Below are 23,875 nucleotides of genomic sequence, written 5' to 3'. Positions count from 1 at the left end.
TATAGAGGGACTGCCAACACATGCAGCCCGCAGGGAAAGGTCTGTGCTGCTGTGACATTTCAAAAGTTAACATCAGTAGCTGTCCACAGAGTACCATTGTTCCTCTTTGCTCAACCATTACACTGGCTAGGTTAGCAAGGAAAATGACTGTTTCATTTCTGCTCCCTGGAAAGTAATAGGTAGGTACAGAGAGGCCCATCTCTCACTATAATCATCTTCAAATAGTATTACACGTCCAACATATGGCCTGCAACTTGGGATTTGTTTAATAAAAAGAAAACCTAAGTGGAAGAAAACCCACTGAAAGCCATTTTAGTTGAATATCTGAAACTTTGTATTTCTAACAGCAGAAACATGCTTCCCTTTCAAATTATTCATTGGAGACAGCCTTTACACTGAGAGCTTTAGATCATATAGTGATGATGATGATGATGATGATGATAACAATAATAATTTTATTATTTGTATCCCACCCATCTGGTTGGGTTTCCTCAGCCACTCTGGGTGGCTTTCAGCATATATAAACATAATGAAACATCAAACGTTAAAAAAAAGGATACAGTGGTAACTCTGGTTATGAACGGGATCTGTTCCAGAGGCCCGGCCGTATCCCAAAAACTTCGTAACCAGAGGCGCCTTTCTGAGCATGCGCCGTAACCCAAAGATTCAGCCGTAACCCAAAGATTCCATAACCTGGAGGTTACGCAAGAGGTACCACTGTATCTTATACAGACTAAAACCAATAAATCAACAGAAATGAAGAAGAGGAGGAAGAAGAAGTTATACCCAAATTAAAATAACTGCCAACCCCAACTATTTAACCAACCCCAACCCAACTCAAACAAAACAAAGGAACAAAAATACCCAGAACCACCTATCTCTGCATGAGTTTAGTGTTGGCCTTAATTGGAAAGAAGGAAGTTCAGAGGAACAACTCATGCAGCCTCATAGGATAACGGATCAATTCTGTTGCATATGGCACCTTGTGCTGAATTATACCCCTTCCCAGAAGAAGCTGCCTGGAAGGGAGCCTGGTCAAGGCAGGGATACAGTGGTCAATCTCTTCCATAGGTTGTCCCTTGGGGCTCAGGTAAGTTATTTCTTCCGTGGCGTAATAGTAGTTCCCCAACACAGCATTTGGGGATTACTGCCCTGCACACACCTCTATTTCCCCTGAAGGAGAGGTGGCCAATCGCACTTGCTTACCTTTTCATCTTCAGGTACAGGTATTTTCTGATCAAAGTAGGTGGTAAATTCATCTGTAGAGTCGGAAAGGTGAGATGGTAGTGTGGTGTTGCAAATGGTGCTCACGCCGTCCCCAGAGGAATCTTCTGCAAATTGACAGCAGAAATTGTTGATAAGCAGAGTGCAGCTTAAAGGAGAAAAATTCAATGCCAACCTTCACGTCAAGTGAAGTCAAAGACACGGTGCCTGTCAAATGTTGCTAGACTAGTTTCCATCAGTGCCAGGCACCATGGGCAATCATCAGAGATGGGAAGAGTCTTGTCGTCCAAAGCATCTGGAGGAACGTTTATTGGCTACTTCAGTTTTACACAAGATTGTATGCTATGGAGCTCTCTCTGTGTCTGGCTTAGCAGATAGGGGTGGGTGGGTTAAAGGATTATCCTCTAGAGACCTGATTTTGCTGGACCTCTCAGCCCTCATGTCCCAACATAGTGACTACAGTAGACAGAAGGGACGCAGGTGGCGCTGTGGGTTAAACCACAGAGCCTAGGACTTGCCAATCAGAAGGTCGGCGGTTTGAATCCCCGCAACGGGGTGAGCTCCCGTTGCTCAGTCCCTGCTCCTGCCAACCTAGCAGTTTGAAAGCACATCAAAGTGCAAGTAGATAAATAGGTACCGCTCTGGCGGGAAGGTAAACGGCGTTTCCGTGCGCTGCTCTGGTTCGCCAGAAGCGGCTTAGTCATGCTGGCCACATGACCCGGAAGCTGTACGCCGGCTCCCTCGGCCAATAAAGCGAGATGAGCGCCGCAACCCCAGAGTCGGCCACGACAGGACCTAATGGTCAGGGGTCCCTTTACCTTTACCTTACAGTAGACAGAATGACTGTAGACAAAGATAAAGCAAACATGGTAAATTGCTTTGCATATTAGAAACTTAATTCATGCACACTGACGTTGTCTTCATTATCACAGGCCCATTTTCTAAGAAGGGGGAAAGAAAATTAACGTTAAAATCTGATGCCCACTGACCTGGGATTACAGAAGTCCCACTGAATTAAGAGTAGTCATGTTTAGGATCTCATTGTCTGCCAGTCAGGTTACACAGACTTTTAGGAACTGCAGGAGGTCATCTGTCCCTCAACAATGAAGCCACGGTTAATCGCTCTTAAAACTATCCATATTTTGCATGCGTTTAGTTTGTGTATGTGCCCTGTCATTTGCAAGAAGAAACTTATTCTCCTGTTTCGAAGCTGCAAGGTTGTTTCTGGGGTACAAAGATAAAATTTGGTACAATCACTCTAAAACCCTGACTGCAAGAAAAGTTCTTTTAAGAAATATCTCCCTCGAAATGCATGATGTGATGTCTTCCTCATTAATGGCCAGCCATTGCTGAAGAAGAAAACAAGCTAAGCCCCACAGATTTAAGAACGGAAGGATGCAAGAGAGCACACTTCACACAATTCAACAATTCTGCCAATGGCAAAAGGAACAGGCAGAAGATAAAAGAGCATTTATAATGTTGGCTAATAATCTACACACAACATATACAAATGATAAGAATAGTACCAACAACTTGCACACAGTTAACTTGTGCACGTTCAGATTTACATACGTAGCAAAAAATAAAAAATGGGGCAGAAAAGGGTGGGGTTTCAGGAAAAATAACGTTAGCAATCCCACACGCCATTGAACCCAATGGATTTAGACTTTGCAGAATTTATGTTTTAGGTGCAATTTCCAGGACGTAACCCCCAAGTAAGTTGCAGACCTACTGCAATACTTTCCCAGAACACAATTTGATGGTTCCAACATGTTGGGTCCCAGCAATCAGGTTGGGTGGATGTCAACGGACAGGGATCCAGTTTAGCTGTGCAGCCTATATATGACTGGCTCCCAGCAGAGACCACAGGGCTGCCCTTCGATGGAGGTGAAGAGGTACCGTCCCTCTCGAGGACATGCCTTCCCCTACCTGCACTTGCAGGTCCTGCCAAGCCCAGAGCCCAAGAGGCTGACCAGCCGCTCCTTCCTTACAGCCAGATCGATTCCAGTCCTTCCCTTGTTACCGATACCTTTCTAGAACGAGAAGCCATTTCCTCCTGTTTTCCAAACCAGGTGTTCATTTGCTCTCTCCCTTCAACATAACTACTAGTCGGCAAAGCATCTCTCTTCCTCCATCATCTTCCTTCTCCTTATCAGTCTGTTTAGATTGTAAGTCCGTGGGCAGGTTTTAATGCTATGTACTATACAGCATTCTTTGGCGCTCAAGAAATCCCAGGAAAAGTCTGTTATTACTGACATGCTTTTTTTTTGATCTAGACATAAAAACATCTCCTTCATCTGAAGTCCAAGCTCGTTCTGCTCATTGACTGAGTGCAGAGGCTCCATTCTGCACATACCAAATTTCTATCAAGTATTCCTTATCTTGATGGAATGGCTCTTGCCTTATGAATTTCCCAAAGGCATTTGAAAGGTCACAGGAGGCTAGATTAGACAGACCCTTTGGGTCCAGTCCAGAAGGGCTGAAAATAATGTTCACCCTTTTAACACATCTTGCAGCTTTATTCAAGATTAAAATGTGGGTAACGCACAGAATTCAGGTGCAAAGCACAACTTCTTTTTTTAAACCATAGGGAAGTTGTGGATTAAACTGACTCTCCCATCAGCAAACAAGAATTGCATCAAAGAGTGCTACGTAGACACAGATCTACGGAAGGCATCTAACAAGGGTTTTCCCCAAAACAGCCCTCCACTCTCTGCAAAAGGGAAAAGTTATAAGACACTGGAAAAAGTTTTACATCAAGTCCTGAAATGTTATTCTACCCCCTCCCCACTTGCCCCAACGCTACGGTTCTACTCACTCTTATACTCTAATTTGTATTCCCCACGTGGCATTTTGCTTCTGCTTCCGGGGACCAAGAAAGCTGAGCTCCACTTACGCCAGCCTCCTTGGAAGCGTAGAAGAGACCAATATATAGTCGGGAAACAGGAACAGTAAGGATGGACATAACACACGGTTTTCTGTTGCAGCTGTGAAGTCAGTTTCTCCTCCTACACCTCTGCCTTCCCCGCCTCCCAAATTAAAGAGGCGATGCCACTCAGCAGATCTGTTGACATGGTGGCTTTAAAGCAACAGTTGTGTAATGAAAACCACCATTGCAGGAAGAATTCCACCCCCAGATGAGCCAAACTCACCTTGCCTAGCTAGTTAAACAAAGACGAGAAAGTGTAAGGAACAAGATGTAGCACACAGATGCAGCCTGCTGTCGACTTCCCTGAAGTTGCGTACTGAGAAACTGGCCACTTGACAAAAAGCGTAAGCTGTCGCAAGGCCTTGGCAGAGAGAAAGAATCTGGAATGTCCTCTTTGAAAAGGTGCATGAGGCTGCCTGGCAAATATAGGTCAGCAAAAGGAGAGAAGTTCTGTTTTAGGGGCGTGCTGAATGATTTCGGACTTTACAGGGTTGCTTGCTTCAGTCTTGCACAGGGCTTTCGAGTGGGAAGGGGAATTTGAACCTGGTACCTGAGGATTTCACTAGACTACAGTGAATTTTCTGCTTTGTTCTGGTGAGAGCAGAAAGCTGTCATTTAAGCCCCAGGTTTCACTGTTTATCCAAATATTTGGCCATGACAAAAATGGTTTCAAAACGCCACACTCCTAGAAAATAACACCACCGTCGTGTCAAAATCAGAAGCCATCAAAGTGGCATATTATTTTTTAGTTTCTGACCTGCCCATAGCATCACAGATATGGAAGATAACTGGACAGGTCATCTAGTTCAACCTCTTGCAGAATTCTCTCTGCAAGTCAGGAGTCGCATGCAGAACAGTTACACCAGTGTTGGCCTTTGCATTGAAAAGTGAAGTTTCCATTCCCTTCCTGTGCCAATAGGCATCTGAGAAGATGCAGCCCTTTTTAAAAATTGAAATATTTATTACATTTTTCACCTCAGGAAGAAAGCAATGCAAGTTTAGGCTAAACAGCCACCTCTCTAAACCGATGTATGCAAAGTTTTATATGTTTTATACGTGCATTTTATATTTGACTTCACTTGGTAATGTTTTCTTTTGAAATGTTTAAGGTTTTTTTTTTGTTAACTTTGTTTGTGTTGAATATGTATTTTGTAGTTGACCTCCTTTGTAATGTATTATTTTGAAATCTTTAAGATAATATTTTAGTTTCCTGTTAACTATGATGCTTTGACTGTATATTTTATATTTGACTCTCTTCAGAAATGTTTGATTTTGGATTGTTTTATTGATGTTTTAATATGCTGTAAACCGCTTTTGAGGTTTTTCTTAAAAATATAAAGTGGTATAGAAATAAAATGAATAATAAAAAACATAATAATAAGCAGGCTAACAAACACATATGCTTTCAACTTGGCAAATCCACCAAGACTGTTAGAATTAAGAAAAGCATTAAAGGTCAATCTATAAATAACTTCCAAAGAGAAAGGGCCCACGTGTTACAGTACTGCATGAAATTTTCTTGCCTAGAAGGCAGTGGCTGAAACTATTCATGGAAGAGCCATAGCTCAGAAGTACAATGCTCACTTTGCGAGCTGAATGTCCCAGTTTCAATCCATTCAATCGTCACGCTGATGACACACTTCTTTATCCTGGCTTTTGACACCTGAGACATGTATTTTTAGGATATCCCCCACCTAGGTTTTTTTTGACTGCACATTGTTTTTAACATGGCATTTTAATTGCTGCAACCTGTCCTGGGACCTTAGGGTGAAGGGAGAGTCATAAATTGGAAATTATTAATAATAATATACAGACAAGTGGTCTGGGTTGGAAAAATGCACTGTCTTATGTTCCTATGAAAGTGATGTAGATTTGTGAAAAAGATCTCAAGACTGAAGCTACTCAGGAAGCAGGCAAAGAGTACTAAGCTACGTCCTCATCTGGTGAAAGGGGCTCAGTGGAATTACCGTATTTTTCGCCCTATAGGACGCACTTTTTCCCCTCCAAAAATGAAGGGGAAATCTGTGTGCGTCCTATGGGGCGAATACAGGCTTTCGCTGAAGCTTGGAGAGCGAGAGGGGTCGGTGCGCACCGACCCCTCTCGCTCTCCAGGCTTCAGGAAGCTATCCACAAGCCTGGGGAGCCCGTGGGAGTTCCCGCAGGGCTCCCTAGGCTGCGGATAGCAGCCTGCCGCCCAGCGCGCAGGGTGCCCTGAAGCAGAGCGCCCCTCGCGCCGGGCAGACATCCACAGTGTGGGGAGCCCTGTGGGAACTCCCGCAGGGCTCCCCACGCTGCGGATAGCAGCCTGCCGCCCGGCGCGTGGGACACCCTGAAGCAGAGCGCCCCTCGCGCCAGGCAGACATCGGCCAGCCCCACAAGCTCGGGGGACAGCGGGGAGGCGCAGCGCCGCCATCCCGCTGTTCCTCGACCTGGTTTTGGGGGAAAAATAAAGGGGAAATTTTTTTCCTTTATTTCCCCCCCCCCAAAAAAAACTAGGTGCATCCTATGGGACGGAGCGTCCTATGGGACAAAAAATACGGTATTTCTCTTTCAGAGGACCTGGAGGCAACAGAGGGTTTTGGAGGGTTTTTTGGGTTTCATGATTACAGGGAACTGGAGCCCATTAAAGCCAAAGCTGTTAGCTGCACGGAGGGTCTACATTTACAAAAGATAAAAGTCATCTCAGAGGTCCATCTGGTTTGACCTTCCCCACCACTGAAATTCAGACAGAACCAAACCCTTAAAGGGCCTTGAGAACACAGACTTATATAGCAGTGTTTGCTAGCTGCACAAGCCCATAGGAGTAATTCAAGACAAACTAAAAAGCCTCCATTACAATGGCTGGGAGGTGGTGATAACGTGAAAACAGAGCCCGTAAAAATTATCTTGTGCAACACTGCTGGGTGGATTTAACAAGCCAGCAGTTAAAGGATTTCCTAGAATGTATCTCCCAGTTCCACAGAGTTTGCTTACAGTTCGCTTGGACAAATGATATGCAGTCGCAGGGGCTTGTTCCCATTTCTTATCCAGTCCTAAAAGCAGGGATGGGGGCAAAGAGAATGGGACCTTCCAGATCAGGGTTGGTTATCCACTATTGTGTTTTTTGAGGTTCGGAGGGAAGACTCAGCCCCACACACTGTGCCCCTTTCCAAAACATCTGTTTCTGCATGTGTGGAGTGGAACGTATAAGAGAATGACTATCACCACTGTGATATATTTTTATGATGCAGCGGTACATAACAATTTTAATAAAGAAATAAGATCAAGCTTGCCAAACCAGTTCCTTTGTCTAGCTTTGGCTGACTAGTTAAGTACGCAATTTACAAATCCGAAGAAGTTGCTATAGAAGCAAATAGGTGGGCATTTGCCCTCACCACCGCTTGGCTGGTAGGTAGAACAACAAAAGCCAGAGTTGGTGGGTGGGTTGAAAAGTTGAACGCTAGAAGAAGCAAAGACAGAAACCTGTTTGCTCTGTGCTGGAAACCTAATGAAGGAGGAAGATCTCCTGTGAGCCTCTCCATCCTACATGCACAGGTTGTATATATGTGTAAATAAAATACCTTAAAGACATCACAGTCTTCACAGACCTTCCTTTCAAGGAAACCATATGATCCGAACCGGAGCCTGCGATCATCACCTGAGGCCCTTCTTCGTGTGCCTCCTCCACGAAAGGTCCAGAGGGTGGCAACATGAGAACCGGCTTTTTCCGCGGTAGATCCCAGCTTGTGGGAGACTCCCCATAGGGAGGCTCGCCTGGCCCCTTCATTGCGTATCTTTAGTCACTAGGCAAAAATATTCCTCCTCTCCCATGCCTTTGGCTAATTTAACAATCTGTGGCCTTTTAAACTGCCGGGGTGTTTGTGTGTGTGAATTTTTTATTACTAAGGTATGTCTTTTTGTGTTTTTATATTGTAAACTGCCCTGTGATCCTCAGATGAAGGACAGTATAGAAATTTAACAGTTTCAGGTTAAGACTGGACCTCCGGAACGAATTAAGTACTTAACCCGAGGTACCACTGTACAGAAATTTAATAATGATGATTTCTTAAAAACCCATTCCCACCACCCTTCTGAGTAATACCCCTCCCCACCTTCTCACTATATAGAAGGGTCTGGTGACTTCTGTTTCAGTGTATCTGAAGAAGTGTGCTTGCACACGAAAGCTCATACCTAGAACTAACTTAGTTGGTCTTTAAGGTGCTACTGGAAGGAATTTTTTTATTTTGTCTTAAAAACCCAAACACTGTCCCAAATTAACATCTTACACTGGTACCTAAGACAGAGAAAACAGTAGACATTCAATTAAAGACAGGAATTTTTTTTTTGATTTTCTGTCCGTTGGGTCTGAAAAGTTTCATCAAGTTCCTTACAACAACAACGAATGAAATAGCAAATTTACCATATAACGCTTCCCGCTCCTTCCCCGGTGTCATGGTGGGAGCTTTCTCTGTAGAACCAGGCTCTTTAGAAGAGGTCACATTCACTAGGAGAGAGCACAAAGAAATAAAAATTATTAGGGCATGGCTGCATGGGGCGCCCAAAGTTTAATGAGACTCTGAAACAGTCCAAGTCTCTTCTTTTCACCTCTTCCAGGGAAGATGGGGCTGGAGATGCAAATGTAACAGAACACATAGATAGATCTGTGATGATGGAAGGAAAGATGGTGGAGAAGTGGAGCACACATGGAACCACACAGCCAGAGTGTGGTTCATGTCCTTTTGAGCACAGCATTTACAGTGGAGGATGTGGGTGCATTGACGAGATGGTCAAGAAGGTTTAAAAAAGACAATGTTGCTGCATTCTTGGTTTCTCCCGGCTGGAGAGGTTACGCGTGGCTAAAGAGGAAGCCAAGACAGCCAGTGGGATGGATCTTTGCTCTTTGGGGCTGGGGGGGGGAATTTTAAAAAAAAATTCTTTATTCCCCCCCCCCCCTAAAAACTAGGTGCGCCCTATGGAGCGAAAAATAGGGTAATCTTCAGGTTGCAAAAGTGGAAAACCCAGAAGCATATTCTTCCAGGTTTCACTGCTTGCGCATGCACAAAAGCGCTCTGCACATGTGCACAGAAGGGCTCTATTGTGCCGTGTGCTTGCGCAGAAGCGATACCTCTGGTTATGGATTTTTCGGGGTGAACATGGACCCCCAAAATGAATTAAATTCGTAACCAGAGGGCCTACTGTAGTTAGCATTTTTCCTTGGGGTGGGCAAGTTTGGTTCTGCCAAAACGGGCAGAAGAGTGTCTCTTTGCCAGTGTGGTGAAATGGTTAGAGTGTCAGACGAGGACCTGGAAAACCTGTGTTTGAATCTTCACTTGGCCATGGAGCTTGCTGGGTGACCTCGGGCCAGTCACTGCCTTTCAGCCTATCCTACCTCACAGGGTTGTTCTTTGGGATTAAATGAGCAGACGGAGAACCATGTATGTCACCTTAAGCTCCTTGGAGAAAAAGGTGGGATATAAATGCAAGAAAACAACATGCCTTAAGGTGAACATACAAAGTTCCAGAGTTTCTGTCTGCCGTTCCACATTCCCCCTTGTTCCCACCTTGCAGGAATAGACAGCTTTCAGTGATACCAAAGTCCAATTGCAGTTCAGTCTATATAGCAGAGACAGCTCTCCCAAGATGTGTCTGAAATAGTTTGTTCTTTTAATCTTTCCCCAGAACAAACAAGCTCTTTCTTTCCTAATAAACACTGAACTCTCTCATGCCTCTTACAAAGGAGGTTGCTTGAGCCAGAACTTTGATATGGCATTTTCTACTCTCAGTCTAACAAGGGTGCAGGCTTGAGATAAGGAGGGTTTAATGGGGATCATCCCTTTTACATGCTAGTTGTCTCCTTCAGGGATTAGAAATCTTTGGCCCTCCAGATGTTGCCAGAATGCATTGCCCAACATCCCTGACTACAGGCTATGCTGGCTGAGGATAATAGGAGTTGGAGTCCACCAACATCTGGAGGACCACAGGCTCCTCAGCCCATCTTCAGGTTCTATTGGCTGGTCCTATCACTGCGACATTTTTCAAAACTGCTTCTTTACATACAAATATTCCACACCGCTTCCCACAACCTTTAAGTTCTGCCCTAAAGTAAAGGTAAAGGTAAAGGTACCCCTGCCCGTACGGGCCAGTCTTGACAGACTCTGACGTTGTGCGCCCATCTCACTTAAGAGGCCAGGGGCCAGCGCTGTCCGGAGACACTTCCGGGTCACGTGGCCAGCGTGACATCGCTGCTCTGGCGAGCCAGAGCCGCACACGGAAACGCCGTTTACCTTCCCGCCGGTAAGCGGTCCCTATTTATCTACTTGCACCCGGAGGTGCTTTCGAACTGCTAGGTTGGCAGGCGCTGGGACCGAGCAGCGGGAGCGCACCCCGCCGCAGGGATTCGAACCGCCGACCTTTCGATCGGCAAGTCCTAGGCGCTGAGGCTTTAACCCACAGCGCCACCTGCGTCCTGCCTAGGAAAAGTTCTGCCCTAGGAAAGCTCAAATCTCAGTGGTCAGACTAAATGCGTAAAGTTTTTTAATACAGTGATACCTCGGATTAAGAACTTAATTCGTTCTGGAGGTCCGTACTTAACCTGAAACTGTTCTTAACCTGAAGCACCACTTTAGCTAACGGGGCCTCCCGCTGCCGCCGCGTGATTTCTGTTCTAATCCTGAAGCAAAGTTCTTAACCCGAGGTACTATTTCTGGGTTAGCGGAGTCTGTAACCTGAAGCGTTTGTAACCTGAAGTGTCTATAACCCAAGGTACCACTGTATATGTTATGCTCAACAAAGGGAACAAGTAGAGGGAAGGACAAGGAATACAAAAGATAAAAGGCTGGGAAAGCCGGCCAAAAAAGAAGGAATACAAAGGACTTAATTTGTCAGCCAGTCCTAGAAAGCTCTAAACAAGTTGAAGGGGAAACTAACCAAAGCAAATATCATTTTGAATACTTAAATGGCTGCTCATTTTTAAAAATATGAATCAGGAGCACTAATTGCAGAGAAGCAGATGTGGGTGGCAGGAGTCAGAACTAGGTCAATTTTAGCATTGCTTTCACTTCAAGGAAAAATATATGAAAAAACTTGTTATACAGAAATATGGATTAGCAAGCAGCTTGAGAGCAAAGGCAAATAGGATCCTAGTCTCCTTGTGGAGTTTTCCCACTACAATTAAAATATTTTACAACCAAGTTCACCACCACGATACAATGCAGATAATATTTATTTAGCTGAAGCCATTGCACGGATATGCTTCCATCAAAGAGTGTGGCGGAAGCATCCTGCCAAAATTGTCCCATTCTGAATTACACGGGTGGCGCTCTGGGTTAAGCCACAGAGCCTAGGACTTGCCGATCAGAAGGTTGGCGGTTCGAATCCCTGTGACGGGGTGAGCTCCCGTTGCTCGGTCCCAGCTCCTGCCCACCTAGCAGTTCAAAAGCACAAAGTGCAAGTAGATAAATAGGTACCACTCTGGTGGGAAGGTAAACGGCGTTTCCGTGTGCTGCTCTGGTTCGCCAGAAGCAGCTTAGTCATGCTGGCCACATGACCTGGAAGCTGCACACCAGCTCCCTTGGCCAATAAAGTGAGATGAGCGCTGCAACCCCAGAGTCGGCCACGACTGGACCTAATGGTCAGGGGTCCCTTTACCTTTAACCTCCTCCAAATGACTGGTGCTGGTGGTAACTGAAGTCCAAAGGGCACCGGGTTGGGGAAGACTGGACTTGTGGTTCCCACATTTCTTCCAAAGAATCTTCCCAACGAATAATAAGGATGCAAAAGCAGGACACTCTCTTTCAGAAGGGGAGATAGACTGAGGAAAGCACGTCCTCTGGAGGCTAGGGCCAGGGCATTCCAAGAAGTCAGGAAAGAAATGTGCCCTCATTCAATCAAGGTCTTCGGCTTGATTAAACAGCACGCTCTACTACTCGAAGCATTTTCCCCAGAGGCACAGCTGAAGCTTTCGGCTTGCAGTAAACGGATTCCCCTAGCTACAGGGAACAAGAGATGCCCAGAAATTTCAAATCGCACCTCCATTTCAGAACGCAGAAGCAACCCTACTGGAAGTGGCGCTTCTGTTTTATGGCTAATAATGACCAATGGACTTCTCCTCCATCAATGAGCCAATCCTCCCGTTTAAGCCCTGGAAGTCGGAAGAGATTTCCACATCTCACAGCAGTGGATTCCATAAATTAACTGCATGCTGTGTGTAAGAGTGACTTCCTTTTGCGTATCCTGAACTTAAGGCCAATTAATTCCACTGCACAACCCCAAGTTATGGGACAGAGACATCTCTACCACACCACCTGTTTTTCTTAGCTAAAAAGTCCCAAGTTTTTTTTAAAAAAAAATTCTTTTTATTAATTTTCGTTTAAGTAACCAAAAGTAAACAAATCAATAATACCAAAATATCAATAAACAACAAAAAGGTAACATAAATTTCCATTACAATCTTTCATCATCTTATTTATATCCCTCCTCTATGTACCTATTGACTTCCTTCCCTCCCAATTTCGGGATTCTTAATAAAGCTTATTTTTTGCAGTTTCATTGTTAATATTTTACACACCGTAAGATTTATGTCAAACCTGCTGTGGTTTTTAAACTTCTATAATTTCCTTCAATGTATGTTATAAATTTATTCCAGTCACTAATAAACTTTGTACCATTTTGGTATCTAATTTTTTTGCGTCATTTTTGCTAGTTCCACATATTCGAATAATTTTATTTGCCAATCTTTAACAGTTGGAATGTCTAGGTTCTTCCATTTCGGAAAAAAAAAGTCCCAAGTTTTGTAACCGTCCCTCATAGAGTCATTGCTCCAGCCCTCTAAATTTGGATGTACTTTCCTGCACCTTTTCCATCTCTACAACATTTTTTAAATAGGTGGGACTAGAACTGTACACAATACTCAGTACTCTAGGCTTGTGCCCTAGCAAGGCACGTGCGCAAGCAGTACCCTCTCTGCGACGTACCATATCACACATTTTCCTGGCACAAGTGCCTCTCTGCTCTTCTATAATCCTCCTATAAAGCTGGGTTCAAGTCTAGAAGCGGAAAATTATGGGCAGTAAAGGTGTCTGGAAGTTTACTACCCTTTAAATCTGCTACACCTGACTTTTGGCAGCTTTTGCGTGCGTGCAAAGGATGCGCAGCTGCATGGAGTGTCACCAACTTGGACATGCACACAACAAGTGAAGTCACCTTAGATGGAGGCAAACTAGCCTAGCACTCTCAGATGACAGGCAATGGCTCTCCAACGAGGTCTTTAGCAGCCCCGCTAGCAAAATTCTTTTAATGGGAGATCCTTGAAGGGCAGGCAAGGCATGTGAGCTGCTACAGAGCTATGGCACCCTTCCTGATGCCCATTTCATGTACGCACTACAATTGAAAATGAAGAACAAGCATGCATATAGGGGGGAGCAGCTGAGTGCACGATCAGCTCTCTCCAGCAACTTGATTTCAAGTTGATTTCTCTATCTCACATACGCTTCAGGCTCACCTTGTTTAAAAGAACCGCAAAACACAGGACACACATGGATTCAACTGAATGCCCAATCCTTGCCTTATTTCAGCAACTGGCCTTGTACGAGGCAGCAAGGGAGAAAATGGGCTTCCTGACAGCACACAGAGAGAGGTGGTCGCTAAATGCTTTTATAGTTTCCCTGGTGGAAGCATTAAACCATTTCAAAGCCCTTACTGGTTCCCTTGGACCTAGTAACAGGAGATGCTCAACGACTAATATTTCAACTGGCCGGCTTTTATACATCAAACTGGGCGGCAGCAGAGGTCATCTTCCTTTGCCTCAGACAGCAGAATATCCTTGGCTGGCTCAGATGACAAGACTGCAGGTACCTGTTCAAACCGCCTACTTCTCCAAGACCACCCAGGAAGTTTCATGGCTAAGCCATTCTTCCCCAGAAGCTAATTATACGTTATGCACAAACACTCATTCCAGTCAATGATGACAACAGGAAAGCAAAAAGCAGCTGGTGCGATGAGACTCTGACCCACGGATGCCTAGAAGAGGTCCTACTGTGACCCACAAGGGCATTTTTGCCAAGACACACACAGATGTCCCCGTAAATTTTATGTGGCACCAGGTCTGGGGCAGGCAAGGTGTGACCGCTATCACTCTGGCATACATTTGCAAGCAGTTTGTGCTTGCAGACAGAGTTCAGAGGCAAGTCCCTTTCCAGAGATGGTTTTTTAAAGAGAATGGTGCTATGTGACCTACACACACATGCAATATACAATACCTAAAGTGCAATGGCTTTGGTCAACCTCTGTGACGACTTCTGTGAGCAGAGAAGGGGCTAGCCTGCTTACCCAGCTGCTCCCTTGATCTCTCCACTCAAGTCACCTGCTTTAATTGCTGTGCTATTTTAATGGGGGTTTTTTTTGTGTACTTTAATGATGGCTGCTTATACTTTAAATGTTTATGTAACTGGTTTTGTATTGTTTATGTAACTGGTTTTGTGAACCACTGGGAAGCCTACTTTGGCGTTAACTGTTAAGTATGTGTGTGTATCTGTATCTCTGTGTATCAGAATGTACACCTCCCCAAGTTTCCAGGAAAAAGGGCAGACTATTCTCAAGCCAAACCACGGAAACAGTCTGATGAGAAGAGATAAAGGAAAACCGTATCTGTTAGAATCACTGGCACTTATGCCGGTTTGAACAAGCATCAATTTCCTGCAACACACCATCTGAATTCAACCGCTTCTCCCCACTTCTTGATCCAAAAGTGCAACTGATTTGGAATTAGGACTGACTCCAGCTTCCCCCAGCAAGAGAGAAGAAATATAGTTTCGCAGCTCAAGTAACAGTGCAAGCCTAACTATTTCTACTCAGAAGGACTTTGCATTGAATTTAACGGGGCTTACTCCCAGGTAAGTTGGGTCAGGCTTTCAACCTTAAGCATTGTTAAACGAATATGAGAGAATACATATGTATAAGGTGCAACAGTTTAGTGATTAATGCAGACCTGAAATCTGAACCTTACTACTCCATCCTTCCAATTATTTGCCTCGAAGTAAATGAAACAGAAGGGGACACGGGTGGCGCTGTGGGTTAAACCACAGAGCCTAGGGCTTGCCGATCAGAAGGTTGGCGGTTCGAATCCCCGCGACAGGGTGAGCTCCCGTTGCTTGGTCCCTGCTCCTGCCAACCTAGCAGTTTGAAAGCACGTCAAAGTGCAAGTAGATAAATAGGTACCGCTCCGGCGGGAAGGTAAACGGCGTTTCCGTGCGCTGCTCTGGTTCACCAGAAGCGGCTTAGTCATGCTGGCCACATGACCCAGAAGCTGTACGCTGGCTCCCTTGGCCAATAAAGCGAGATGAGTGCTGCAACCCCAGAGTTGGTCACGACTGGACCTAATGGTCAGGGGTCCCTTTACCTTCACCTAAATGCAACAGTTTTTAGTTCCTGCTAATTTGGACTCTTCCTTGCATGGGACCAATAGGTATTTAAGAGGAGTAACCACACGTGGTTAGCAGCACTGAAAACAAATGAATGCTGTTAAACTAGAGGGCCTTTATCTGAGCAAGCTTTTGTGAAAAGTTGTTTTTCACTGTTTGTGTCACAAGACACACAGTGCATCATGAAGTCTGACATCTACCAGTCTTCACCCGCAAGTCTGAGTTTAAGAACAAAACTCAGCAGTGGTGCTGTTGTTGAATCACATCCTGTTCACTCACCCAGTTTTAGACTGTGCATGATTATTCCTCAGGACAACGTATGTCTGGCCAACTCATTTATACTATATTGCCAGAAACAACCAAATCCCCTTGCTTTAAAAATAAATGACTGACCCTGTGTCAATATTAACTGACTTGTGTCAACAATACTGGCTGGCCTGTGTCTTCGTTGTAATAACTCAAGTGTTTCCCAAACTTGGGTTTCTAGCTGTTTTGGGACTACAAATCCCATCATCTCCAGCTACCAGGACCAGTGGTCAGGAATGATAGGAGTTGTAGTTCAAAAACAGGTGGAGACCCAAATTTGGGAGACTCTGTGGTAACTATTTAAAAACAATTCTCTGTTTTGTATTGGCAATGCAATAATGCAATCCTTGCTGTAAGGATGGCATTCAAGTTACAGTGGTACCTCGGGTTAAGAACTTAATTCGTTCTGGAGGTCCGTTCTTAACCTGAAACTGTTCTTAACCTGAAGCACCACTTTAGCTAATGGGGCCTCCCGCTGCTGCTGCGCCGCCAGAGCACAATTTCTGTTCTCATCCTGAAGCAAAGTTCTTAACCCAAAGTACTATTTCTGGGTTAGCAGAGTCTGTAACCTGAAGCATCTGTAACCCGAGGTACCACTGTATTTGCTAGAAAATCTGAGTAACCTTCTCACACAAACATTTTGCAAGATGATAACTGGAGAAGAGAAATACAGTACATGCACTGGGATTAGTTTTTATTTCCTATTCATGAAGCATTACTTAATATATATATATATATATATATCTCCTTCACACAGAATGCAACATAACAAGGTCCAGATGGAAAAGAAAACACTGAAATTGGCATATTTGTGCTCCACAACACACAGGCTCCCTCCTAGGTCAGACCAAAGGTTAATCTAGCTCCTCATGGTTTCCCAAACTTGGGTCTGCAGATGTTGTTGGACTACAATTCCCATCACCCCTAGCCAACAGGACCAGTGGTCAGGGATGATGGGAATTGTAGTCCAAAAACAGCTGGAGCCCCAAGCCGGAGAAATCCTGATCTAGCCCAATATTCTGTGTCCAACAGAACACGCCTGGGGAAATCGCAGGCAACCTACAAAAATTATGACTCTTGCCTGTTTCTCCCTGGCACGTGGCATTCAGAAGTACACTGCTCCTGTATTTCAGACGTGGGGTAAGAGTCCTATACACCTGGAGGCCTAGAAATAAGGCACAGCCTTGTTGCTTAAAAGGGACGCAGGTGGCGCTGTGGGTTAAAGCCTCAGCGCCTAGGGCTTGCCGATCGAAAGGTCGGCGGTTCGAATCCCTGCGGCGGGGTGCGCTCCCGCTGCTCGGTCCCAGCGCCTGCCAACCTAGCAGTTCGAAAGCACCTCCGGGTGCAAGTAGATAAATAGGGACCGCTTACCAGCGGGAAGGTAAACGGCGTTTCCGTGTGCGGCTCTGGCTCTGGCTCTGGCCAGAGCAGCGATGTCACGCTGGCCACGTGACCCGGAAGTGTCTCCGGACAGCGCTGGCCCCTGGCCTCTTGAGTGAGATGGGCGCACAACCCCAGAGTCTGTCAAGACTGGCCCCTACGGGCAGGGGTACCTTTACCTTTACCTTGTTGCTTAAAGTGTTGAAACAGCAGACAGGGTTTAGGCTTCCATTCTAAACGCACTTACCTGGAAACAAAACCCCACTGAAAACACCTGGCCTTGTAAAGTCCAAGTAAACATGCTTTAGACTGGGTTGCAAGTGTCACATGCTAAACAAGAGTCATCTTTGCTTTTCCCAGAGTGCCCTCTTCTGCCTTCCTAGACCAGAATAAAAACCTGGGATGGACTCCCAGGCTAGGCTTGGTGCATTATTCAAGAAAACCATCTCTGCTGGGGGAAGGAGAGGAAGGGGTGGGAAGGATCAGGCCACTTAGAACTGGAAAGAGACATGCCCTCCGGTCACGCTGACTTGCAACTCTGTTTGGTTTGGAAAGAGATGCTCCCCTTCTCTTTTGATTTCCCTTCCTCCACTGATTTCACTTGCGATAACGACCCACGTGAAAGCGCAACCTTGCAATCGTATCAGCAACCTTCCACCCCCCCCCCCCCAAACCAGGCGCCTGAGGATGTTTGGATAGCAGGAAAGCTCCTATTTTCAGAGCAAAACCACCAGGAAAAAAACACGCCGGGTTTCATCCAAGAGCAAGGGCGAGGGAGTTGTGCAAATGATTTCAGAAGCAAATGGAGGCCGGCAGCAAGCGTTTCCCCGAAATGCACGCCAGCTCCTGCGGGTAAAGCATTTCAAAAGACACGAGAAAGTTGAATGCAAAGAATTGAACTTCCTTTGAAAACCACGTTCAGACAAGGCCAGTGTCCCGGGTCTTCTTCTAAAGCAAGTTTGGTGGCTCGCCTGATAATCCTTGCATTCATTTTAGAAAACTACCCAGGAGTGGGAGAAATAAAGAAATAAAACCTTAACTCAGGTTCTTTTCTTTTTGCAGCGCCTCCTCCAAACCTTGGGCTTGGCAATTAGGCTAAGTAAACTCATTTTCCCTCCCCTCTTTGTCTCATTCCCACGACCGGCTTGACCCCTGGGATAGCAAGACGCAGCAAAAGGTGACACGTGTGCAAACCTCGGCGGAAAACGGTGCCCACCTTCCCCCCCCCCCCCGCTGCTGAAGTGAGCCCCCCCCCCCTTTCAGCAACTGCATGCATGCATGCCAGGGCGCCCCGCGCCCCAACTTGGCCGCCCCCAACCCTTACCTTCGCCGGCAGCACAGGCGCCTCCTGCCTCCTCCTAGCTCCATGGCTCAGCTCCATCAAGAGGCTTGGCCCCGCCCTCCGCCGGGCCCCGCTGCCCTCATTGGCTGGCCGTGTGGCCGAGAGGCGGGAGCGGAGGGAGAAGGCGCCTCCCGGCGCAGCGCGGCGCGCGGAGCTAGGAAAAGGTAGAGTAGTCCGCGCCGGCGCGGCGCCTGCACTCTTTAGATTAGAGCTAGACGGGGGATTCACACAGGAGCCTTAACACAAGAGAGTTATTAAGATGAGCATAAAGCGCTGTGGGTTAAGCCACAGAGCCTAGGACTTGCTGATCAGAAGGTCGGCGGTTCGAATCCGGGTGAGCTCCCGTTGCTCGGTCCCTGCTCCTGTCAACCTAGCAGTTCGAAAGCATGTCTAGTGCAAGTAGATAAATAGGTACCACTCCAGTGGGAAGGTAAATGGCATTTCCGTGCGCTGCTCTGGTTCACCAGAAGCGGCTTAGTCATGCTGGCCACATGACCCAGAAGCAGTATGCCGGCTCCCTTGGCCAATGAAGTGAGATGAGCGCCACAACTCCAGAGTCGGTCACGACTGGACCTAATGGTCAGGGGTCCCTTTACCTTTACCTAAAGCCTACAAAGGTCCGTATAGTTAAAGCTATGGTTTTGCCAGTAGTGATGTATGGAAGTGAGAGCTGGACCATCAAGAAGGCTGAGTGGAGTGTGTTTTACAGTCAGTGCGACCAGTGGAACCTGTAGCTTTGCAGCTTTTCTGTGGGATGCCAGGACCACGTGTCCATTTTAGTTTGCTGTACTCCTGGGCAACATCTTTCTCTGTGTTTCGCCAGGCTGCTGTGTGCAACCACTGCTGCCACAGGTAACAAAAAAAATCAACTTCCAGCACGTCGCATAAATACTTAAAAAGCAATACATGGAGTGACTTGCCAAGCTGCCGAACCTTTTACACTGCCGTAAAACTTAGTAGAATACCACTTTTGTGTGTGTGTGTGTGTGTGTGTATACACACTATACACACACACACACACACACACACACACACATATATATATACAGTGGTGCCCCGCAAGACGAACGCCTCGCAAGATGGAAAACCCACTAGACAAAAGGGTTTTCCGTTTTGGAGGCGCTTCGCAAAACGAATTTCCCTATGGGCCTGCTTCGCAAGACAAAAATGTCTTGCGAGTTCCTGCGGTTTCCCCCCCCTTCCCCCCCCCTTTTCCTAAGCCGCTAAGCCGCTTATCAGCTGATCCGCTGATAAGCCGCTTAACAGCTGATCGCTAAAAGCCGCTAAACCGCTAATAGTGCTAATCCGCTAAGCTGTCAATGGGCTTGCTTCGCAAGACGAAAAAACCGCTATACGAAGAGCCTCACGGAATGGATTAATTTCGTCTTCTGAGGCACCACTGTATGTGTGTGTATACACACACACACACACACACACACACACATGTACATATACATATGCATATATACCTCATCACTACAGATGGTGACAGCAGTCATGAAATTAAAAGACGCCTGCTTCTTAGGAGAAAAGCAATGACAAACCTAGACAGCATCTTAAAAAGCAGAGACATCACCTTGCCGACAAAGGTCCGTATAGTTAAAGCTATGGTTTACCCAGTAGTGATGTATGGAAGTGAGAGCTGGACCATAAAGAAGGCTGATCACCGAAGAATTGATGCTTTTGAATTATGGTGCTGGAGGAGACTCTTGAGAGTCCCATGGACTGCAAGATGATCAAATGTATCCATTCTTAAAGAAATCAGCCCTGAGTGCTCACTGGAAGGACAGATCCTGAAGCTGAGGCTCCAATACTTTGGCCACCTCATGAGAAGAGAAGACTCCCTGGAAAAGACACTGATGTTGGGAAAGATGGAGGGCACAAGGAGAAGGGGACAACAGAGGACGAGATGGTTGGACAGTGTTCTCGAAGCTACTAACATGAGTTTGACCAAACTGCGGGAGGCAGTGGAAAACAGGAGTGCCTGGCGTGCTCTGGTTCGGGGGTCATGAAGAGTCGGACACGACTAAACAACAAAAAACAATCTTGTGCATAGATGTTGGCTGCTTTGACTCTCCGTGTGAAGCATGCATGCAGGTGTTGCAGCAGCTGCTACTTATTACCATACTCCCAGATTGATGGGCACTGATCAAAGAGACTCAGAAGGTTTTTCTGCCTTTTCTTTTTGTCTGTCTTTGCAATTTTCTACCTTCCCCCCTCCAATGCTGAGCATGTGAAAAGGATCTCAGGGTCTTGGTGGACCACAAGCTGAACATGAGTCAGCCATGTGGCGCAGCAGCTAAAAAAGCTAATGCTATTCCAGGCTCCATCAACAGAAGTATAGTGTCCAGATCAAGGGAAGTAATAGTTCCACACCTGGAATACTGTGTCCAGTGCTGGGCACCACAATTTAAGAAGGATGTTGACAAGCTGGAACGTGTGCAGAGGAGGGCAACCAAGATGATCAAGGGTCTGGAAACTAAGCCTTATTAGGAGCGCTTGAAGGAGCTGAGTATGTTTAGCCTGGAAAGGAAGAGACAGAGAGGAGATGTGATAGCCATCTTCAAATATCGCAAGGGCTGTTACACAGAAGAGGGAACAAGCTTGTTTTCTTCTGCTCTGGAGACTAGGACCCTAACCAGTGGCTTCAAGTTACAAGAAAGAAGAGTCCAACTAAACATCAAGAAAAACTTTTTGACAGCTGCTTGACAGTGGAACGATCTCCCTCTAGAGGTTGTGGACTCTCCTTCTTTGGAAGTTTTAAAGCAGAGGTTGGATGGCCATCCGTCATGGATGCTTGAGCTGAGATTCCAGCATTGCAGGGGGTTGGGCTAGATGATGATGATGATGATGATGATAATAATAATAATAATAATAATAATAATAATAATAATAATAATATACCCTGTGCATCTGGCTGGGTTTCCCCAGCCATTTTGGGAGGCTTCCAACAGAATATTAAAATACAATAACCTATTAAACATTAAAAGCTTCCCTAAACAGGGCTGCCTTCAGATGTCTTCTAAATAAAATCTCTATGATTTTAATTATTCCTTGGGCCAGCCCTAAAGGGAGGACACAATTGCTCTGAAAAATTGCAATCTGACACTCACTTGTTGGAGTGTAAGTTGCATTGAACGCAATAGAAATTACTTAGTTGATAGGTGCTGCATGCATACTTAGCTCATGTTGAATTGTGGTCCACATGCCCAGGACCGCAGGGCTAGCTTCTTTCCAGCACCAGCAATCAATATTTGATCTATAAACTTGGTGGCTCATCAGCATATCAAGATCTACATACAAGGTATTTGCTGTTGTTGATTTGATTTATAAACACATTACCATTTACTCCGGCTCCCATGCGCTCCCACCGCTGGGGTTTGAAGCCACACAAACGATGCAGAGAGCACTTCCTTGAGAAATAGTGCCGTTTGGTGCTATTTTTTCTCTCAACTCCTCTTCCATCCAAAAGGAAAACATAAGCCACATTCATATAACAGCTAAACTGAGATGTGTAAATTTGAGGCAGCTTTTGGGCGTGTGCAGAAGACAGTGCATGCTTGCACAGACAACGTCTTCATTGAACAGGAGTTGGGGAGGTGGAGGGAAACAAATTAGGCAATGTACATCAGGTGTGTACAGAAATATGCAGATTAAGCTTGAAACACAGTTGGGAGAAAACAGCCTTGTTGCCTTTTAAGCCACCAATGCATACATTGCTGGAGTCCTTAGAAGAAGAAAAAAGCTAAGAGAAACAGCTCTAATTGCTTTAAACCAAATCATATTTGTCTATCTAATCCAGCATTGTCTCCTCTTAACTGCCAGCAGTTCTGCCGTGTCCCAGAGGTCTTTGCTACTTATCATGGTCCTTTTAACTGGATATTCTGTCTTTTGCAGCATTTTGTAGAAACCAAAACAGGGGTGAAGAGGGTTTTAAAGCATTATGATAACTATAAGGTCTAAGATATAAAATAAATGTACCAAGCAAACACACACATAAATATATAAACCCCATGTCTGAAACAGTACAGGAAAAAGTCCTGAAACCATTTTGTCTCTCCCAAATTGACCTCAAATGTTTCTCTAGAAGGAGGGAGGAAATGGGAAAAACCTCCCCATTGCCTCTTTGCTCACAAATCCTGCCTTAAGGGCACATATAAGATATGAATAGGGCGAGCCTGTGACCTGAACTCAGGAATTAAGTATTTATCATCATAGAAGACTAGCCAGGCTGCCCAGGTAAATCCATTAACAGCCAGGTAAACCCATCAACAGGTTTCGTGTCAGACAGGATTCTGTTGTAGACTGCCCCTTCTCTGATGTATGTATGATGTATGGGGTGTGTGGTGGTCTTGGGATCAAGGGTGGGCAATTCCAAATGTCTATATAAGGGCTTGTGCACCAATGTTCGGGGTCCCTCTTGCCTCCTGCATGTGGTTGTGAGCACCCTGTTGCAACAGCTAATAAAGATCAGGCTTACTAGCTGCTTTGCTTCTCAATATTCTCTGGTTGGCCTCTGTTATTTTCTCCTACTGATAAAGAACCTACATAAGGACTCTATACGGGCTCTTGGGTACCCCATAAGGGACAGGGAGCAGTTTCTTTCTTATAACAAAAGCAACCCTTGACCTTAGACATTAAAAGTCACATGAATGTATGGGGGCTAAGATTAAAGGGAGGAAATTAAGACTTGCCAGAGCCATTGGGGCCATTTCAGCCCTTGCTTAGTGCTTATACAAGAAGAAGAAGAAGAAGAAGAGTTTGGATTTGATATCCCGCCTTTCACTCCCTTTAAGGAGTCTCAAAGCGGCTAACATTCTCCTTTCCCTTCTTCCCCCACAACAAACACTCTGTGAGGTGAGTGGGGCTGAGAGACTTCAAAGAAGTGTGACTGGCCCAAGGTCACCCAGCAGCTGCATGTGGAGGAGCGGAGACTCGAACCCGGTTCCCCAGATTAGGAGACTACCGCTCTTAACCACTACACCACACTGGCTCTTATACAAATGTTTTACGGCCACTTTTTCTTTCAAGGATGTCCCAGCAGCCGATGCCCTAGCTAGGAACCAGATCACCAAGACACATTGCTGCCAAAATGTATGTTACAGTTGCTTACTGCAAGTCATCTATCTGCTTTTCTTTTTGCAAACTCACAGGATTCTTTTAATGAAGGGCAGTTAAGAAATACTTTAGATAAATATTTGTAGACTGCTATTATCTTGTCTGTCCAGGATCGCAGATTCTTTGAATAAGGCAGCCAGGAGGACCTTCTGGCAGGGGTGGGTAAGAAACAAAGAAGGA

General features: G+C 45.6%; 1 protein-coding gene and 1 long non-coding RNA gene across 6 annotated transcripts in view; one reads left to right on the top strand and one right to left on the bottom strand.

The window, feature by feature from the left end:
• LOC307210816 overlaps positions 1–23,875 on the top strand; it is a 285,910-nt gene that overhangs the window by 181,329 nt on the left and 80,706 nt on the right. The window lies entirely within an intron of this gene.
• The window catches only part of SLC11A2 (solute carrier family 11 member 2), a 64,426-nt gene that overhangs the window by 38,950 nt on the left and 1,601 nt on the right, over positions 1–23,875 (bottom strand). Inside the window, exons 1-5 of one of the 5 annotated variants that reach the window (XM_079966727.1) lie at positions 18,560–18,599; positions 17,421–17,482; positions 16,937–17,038; positions 8,553–8,636; positions 1,207–1,331 (exon numbers count right to left, since the gene is read on the bottom strand). In XM_079966727.1, coding sequence (XP_079822853.1) covers positions 1,207–1,331; positions 8,553–8,586 — 159 coding nt within the window. In that variant the 5' untranslated portion in view covers positions 8,587–8,636; positions 16,937–17,038; positions 17,421–17,482; positions 18,560–18,599. Of the gene's footprint in view, positions 1–1,206; positions 1,332–4,042; positions 4,262–8,552; positions 8,637–16,936; positions 17,039–17,420; positions 17,588–18,559; positions 18,635–23,875 lie in introns of those variants that run through there. The other 4 variants (XM_079966726.1, XM_079966728.1, XM_079966725.1 and 1 more) reach the window with 4 other exon arrangements.

This window comes from Podarcis cretensis, assembly GCF_951804945.1.
Source record: "Podarcis cretensis genome assembly, chromosome: 2".
NCBI classification, from domain to species: Eukaryota; Metazoa; Chordata; class Lepidosauria; order Squamata; family Lacertidae; genus Podarcis; species Podarcis cretensis.
Note: the sequence above shows the minus strand (reverse complement) of the source record. Positions and strands in the feature narration are given on the sequence as shown.